The 5,251-nt window shown below is 44.6% G+C and overlaps 1 protein-coding gene and 1 long non-coding RNA gene across 2 annotated transcripts in view; both read left to right on the top strand.

Moving 5' to 3' along the window:
- The first annotated feature begins 6 nt into the window (after positions 1 to 6).
- Positions 7 to 2,796, top strand: LOC111741132. Its single transcript, XR_002780888.1, has 2 exons — positions 7 to 2,385; positions 2,684 to 2,796. It is a non-coding gene; the product is annotated as an uncharacterized LOC111741132 (long non-coding RNA).
- Positions 2,797 to 4,555: 1,759 nt separating this feature from the next.
- The window catches only part of RMND5B (required for meiotic nuclear division 5 homolog B), an 8,468-nt gene continuing 7,772 nt past the window's right edge, over positions 4,556 to 5,251 (top strand). Inside the window, 1 exon segment of the mRNA XM_023532002.1 lies at positions 4,556 to 4,667. Within this exon segment, the coding sequence (XP_023387770.1) occupies positions 4,556 to 4,667 (112 nt within the window).

Here is a 5,251-nt window from a genome sequence, read left to right as displayed (position 1 = left end):
GGTGCGGACGAGGGGCCAGGCAGGGCATTCGAGCAGGATCTTTTGAAGAATGAGTAGGAGTTTGACAGTTATTTGCGTTAAACAGATGAAACTCCCAGTAGGGGCTGCTCTCCAGGGAAAATGGTGAGCTTTTTCTTCTCTCCAGTTTTGGTTAATGACAAAAGATCGAAACTTCAAATAGAGATGTGAAGTGAAGAAAAGGAACAGGGCGATATGGTGGTGACTGGTGTGGGGGTAGGACAGAGTGGTCTAGGAGAGATTCTCTGAAGAGATTAAGTTTGCATTGAAACCTTAATAAGTAGACAGCCGTGGGAAGATCTGGAAGAGTGTTCCAGGCAGAGGGAACAGCTAGTGCAAAGGCCCTGAGGCAGAAATAAAGTCTAAAGTCGATGTAGTAAAGGATGAGAAAGAAAGCTAGTGTGGTTGGAGTATGGTGAGTGAGGGGGAAAGTGGTAAGAGATGAGGTTGGAGAGTTGGTTAGGAGTTCACTCACATAGAGCCTTGTAGACCATAAAAAAGGAGGGTTGCTTTTATTCTAAGTACACTGGGAATTTATTGGTTTTTAAGCAGAGGAGTGGTGTGTTGGGTGGAGAATGGGTAGAGGTGGGGGGTACAGAAGTTGGAGTCAGTGGAGGCTGTCCAATTTTGTGTCAGGCAAAAGAGATCTTTCTGTGATTTGCATAAACTTCCCTTCTCCCTTGCCCCAGAAGAGGTACTCCTGTTTCAAGATGCTGAAAACTGGGTACAAAAGCCCAATGCATGTCTTTGGGGGCTTTTAATATTTCACTCACTTCTCTTCCTGCCCACCCATGCAGATTTGAGCTCAGGCCCCCTAGCCCAAGGGTTAGGAAATAGATGCCCCGTTTAATCAGCAAATGCTCACCGAGCACCCACTGTTGACCTGGCCCTGGGCTGGGCATTGAGCAGTGAGGAAGCACAAGAGAAACTGGATTCCAGGCCTGAGAAGCTCACAGTCTAAGGGGGAAGACAGATGTGTGAACAGGCAATTACAGTGCCACAGTGCTGAGGACTCAGAAGGATGTGGTATGGGCATCCTCCACAGAGGTTTGTGAAGTAGAGAAGGAGGCAGGGAGATTTCATCGAGGACTTTGTGGGAGCTGATGACTAAACTGCATCTTTTGTTCTTCATACTGAGAAGTGCAGAGGGCGCTCTGGACATAGGACCAGCTTGTACAAAGAAGCAAATGTACAGTGACAAAGAGCTTGTATGTCAAGCCATAGCAGTGTCAAGTAAGGAGATGGTAGGATCTGATGTTTTGCTTTGGAGGGATCACCCCGGTACATGTGAGAGAAGGGCTTGGGCAATGGGCATGAAATTCCATTGGATAAATAAGGAAGTTTGGCAAAGAGAAACACACACTCATCCATCCTTGAGCCTGGCGACGATGACCAACTGTGATTCATGCAGAGTGGCTTACCTTGGACAGGCTGAATTAGCCTCCTGTGCTTCTCAGATGGAATACCTGCAAGCAGTTCTGTTTTCCCAGTTCATTTATTATTTAAATTTTTATTGAGTTTTCTCAGTTCATTGTACATTGAATTGGTCCATGCAGGGCCTTTTTCTCCTTTGTATTTATTTATTCCCTTTTATCCCCATTCCTCCCTTTTCCCCCCACCATAGGAAACCACTCTGATATGTTTGGTGTATATTCTTTTATTTGCAAGTGTCCTTAGTTTTATGCATATATTTTTAATTTATATAAATGCTCTTCTGCCTAGAGTTCATTTTGTTTCTTTTTTTCCCTTCAGTACCATGTTATTGGCATTGCCATGGTATATCTGGAATATGGTTTCTAAATGCTACCCGGGTTTCCATAGGTGCATCCCCCTACACTTTACTTCTTTGACTTATCAGTTCCCCCAGTGATGAGGCCCCAAGACTATCCCCACTCCCTGCCACAGCACTGGGATAAAAATCCTTGTACCCGTCTCCTTCCTCAGTCTTTATTTATAATTTCAAGATGCTGACCTGGGCTTCCCTTTGATAGTCCTGGTGTCAGCTGGTGTCTGACAGGGCCAGCTTATTTGACTGTGGTGAGGTCCTGACCTTTCTTGAGCTGTGTTTATTTTTGGTAAATTGTGATCCTGGTTCCCAGACACTCTTGGCAAACATTCTTTTGTGCTGCCATCTTTCCTAGTTGGTCACCTCACTGGCTCGTGGTGAATTTTCCTGCTTCTTGTCATCATTGTTGCTGTACATTTGTTTTAACCACAAACATCGGCCACTTTCTTTTCCTGGTGAAATGGTGGCCTGGTAGGCTGGTCCAGAGAGTGCGGGGATGCAACACGCTTCAAAGGAGGCTCTGGAGCCAGACTGTCCGCTTCACTTCCCAGGTCCTCTACTTCCCAGCTGCGTGACATTGGGTGACTTATTTAATCTCTCTGTGTCTCATTTTCTCACCTGTAACGTTGCTCTAATAATTGTACCTATCTTATAGTGTTTTTGTAACAATTAATTAGTTAATGCATGTAAAGTCATTAGAACAGTGCTGACACATAATAACCCCCTATGAAATGTTAACGATTAATTACAATAATAATAATTGTTTTCATATTATTGCAGACAGGAGTCCCTGTTATATTTTGCCCATAATGGCTCATATCCAGAGATAGGGTACAGGCATACCTCATTTTATTGCACTTTACTTTATTGTGCTTCTAGATGTTGCATTTTCGTTGACATTGAGGCAAAACTTTCCATCAGCAAAAAGATCACAACTTACTGAAGGCTCAGATTTTGGTTAGCATTTTTAGCAATAAAAGATTTTTAATTAAGGTGTGTATATTTTTTTTTTTAAACATAATGCTATTGCACACTCAACAGACTACTATATAGTGTAAATGTAACTTTTATATGCACTGGGAAATGAAAAAAAATTGTGTGACTCGCTTTATTGCGATATTCGCTTTATTGCAGTGGTCTGGAACAAAATCCACAATGTCTCCGAGGTCTGCCTATATTTGTTGAGCATGTCTTCTGGACATCACGATTACAAACTAGAGTGATAGCATCAACCATAAGGAGAGATGGCACAAACACATTGCAAGGCTCTGGGTGCCGTTTTCCTGTCACTTGTCCCCTGGCTGGGCCGAGATTATGAGACCAGGACTGATGGCATTGGCGGGAATGGGCTGAGAGTCTGGTGGACCTGGAGAATCCCGATGGTCTCCATGGGCACAGGGTTCTTGCAATGTTACTCTGTACCCTTCTTTGAGAACAGACAACTGGCTGGGTTTGAGTGTTTGACAGCCCCCTTATTTCTAGTCCAATGGCTGGAAGGATAGGGAGGGAACTCTGTCACCAACAAATGGAGTGGGAGGGACTTAGGAAGGGGCCTTAGGGGTAGGAAAGACGGATTAGAAAAGTCAGCTTTCTTTCAATGGTATAGCGGAAGGAGGCCCTTATTACAAGGAGAGGTGTTCTGGCCTGTGGGGGAGGAAGGCCTCAAACAGATCAGCACTCAGTGATCAAAACTGACATAGGAGGGCTGACTGGGGTCCTCATCGAGTGAGGGCCACATGACTTGTGGATGAAGCTTTCTTGGGAAAGTTTGAATAGAAACATGGGCCATCTGAGTGACACGGATAGCAGGCGGGTGCGAGAACTCCTGACCTCCCAAACCTGCCTGATGACAGTGTAGATGTGAAGTGACAATTTTGTTTCACCAGACATCACACATTGTTTCATAGGACAGAGCTGTTCGGGGAGATGACAGAATTCTGGGATGGTAGTGGTGGTTGTCACACGGCAATTGCAGGTATACTCAGTGACACTTAAAAATGGTTAAAAGGGTAAATTTTATGTATATTTGACCACCATTAAAAAATCATACTTTAAAAAAAAAACAAATAGGAGGGGTCAGGTGGGAGCGGGTGAGGGACAGCTGCTGAAGTAGGTGACCTCAGAGCTGCCTCAAGAAGGATGAGGAGGTGAGGGGTGATGGAGGGCATCCTGGGGAGAGGGAGCAGCGTGAACCAGGGCCTAGAGCTGTGAGTGAGTAAGGGTTCTGGCTGTCTCAACACAAGTCGCCCGTCTGTGGGTGAGCAGTGGTGGAGACTGAGGCTGGGGCGGTGGGCAAGGCCCATAGGGACGACATGATCGACAGTTGTTCCTTAGGTTGTGTTTCCAAATACCAGCCTTTCTGTGTTTCCAAATACCAGCTGCCATGGCTTCTGTCATGGAAAACCATGTCCTCTAACTGAAGAGCTGGTGACCCCAATGAATATATGAAAATATGTAAAATATGAAACTAGGCAGTGTAGGTATGGGTTTCTGGTTAGTATTGTCTGCTCAGGGCTCTGTGGGGCCTACTCTCTCTTCTGAGTAAAATGAGATGAACTGTAGAATGAAAAGATATGAAAACAGTAATTTTCTCACCATGATTCAAAAAACCTGTCCTCCCCTTGGCACCCTGAGTGGCAATGATGGAGCTGTGGACAGATATGTTGAGCTGGGAATTTCCACTGTGTCCCCACTGGCCCAGGTGGGGCCTGACACAGTGGATCCTCCTCCCGCCCCCAGGCAGAGGCCGCCATGGAGCAGTGTGCCAGTGTGGAGAGACAGGTGGACAAGGTCCTACAGAAGTTCCTGACTATGGAGAGCACTGCGAACAGAGCCTTGAGGAGCTGGGCCATGTGGGCCAGCTGCAGGCCGAGCTGGCCAGGGTAGGTGGTTGTCCTCTTGAGAGTCCCACTCCTGTCCCTCTGTGGGCCTGCCTAGGATATCCCGAGGCTACTTGGTGACAGGGTCATTTTTCCTGCTCTGTCATTCCTTATGTATTTATTACTTGGCATTCAACTAACTATAAGGAAGAAGTTTTCCCCTCTCCCTTATTTATTCATTTATTATCGATTCACACTCATAGATTCTTATTTTATTCAATGGGTAATCCATTACTGTTGTTATATAGTTAAATGCTCAAATTATTTTAGATTTGACCAGAGGTAATCCCTGGTTCTTATGTCTTTTTTTTTTAAATTGAGCTATGATTCACATTAAAAAACACCATTTTAATGTGTACAGTTCAATATTTTTTAGTGTATTTACAGAGTTGTATAATCATTACCACGATTTAATTTCAGAACATTTTTATCACCACAAAACGAAAGTCACTCCATTTCTTCTCTCCTCTAGCCCCTGGCAACCACGAATCTACTTTCTGTGGCTTTACCTACTCAGGACATTTTTTTTTCCCCTAAATAAAAACATAATTCTTTATTATTATATCTT

This window comes from Pteropus vampyrus, unplaced genomic scaffold, assembly GCF_000151845.1.
Source record: "Pteropus vampyrus isolate Shadow unplaced genomic scaffold, Pvam_2.0 Scaffold74, whole genome shotgun sequence".
NCBI classification, from domain to species: Eukaryota; Metazoa; Chordata; class Mammalia; order Chiroptera; family Pteropodidae; genus Pteropus; species Pteropus vampyrus.
This window is presented reverse-complemented; position numbering and strand designations above follow the sequence as displayed.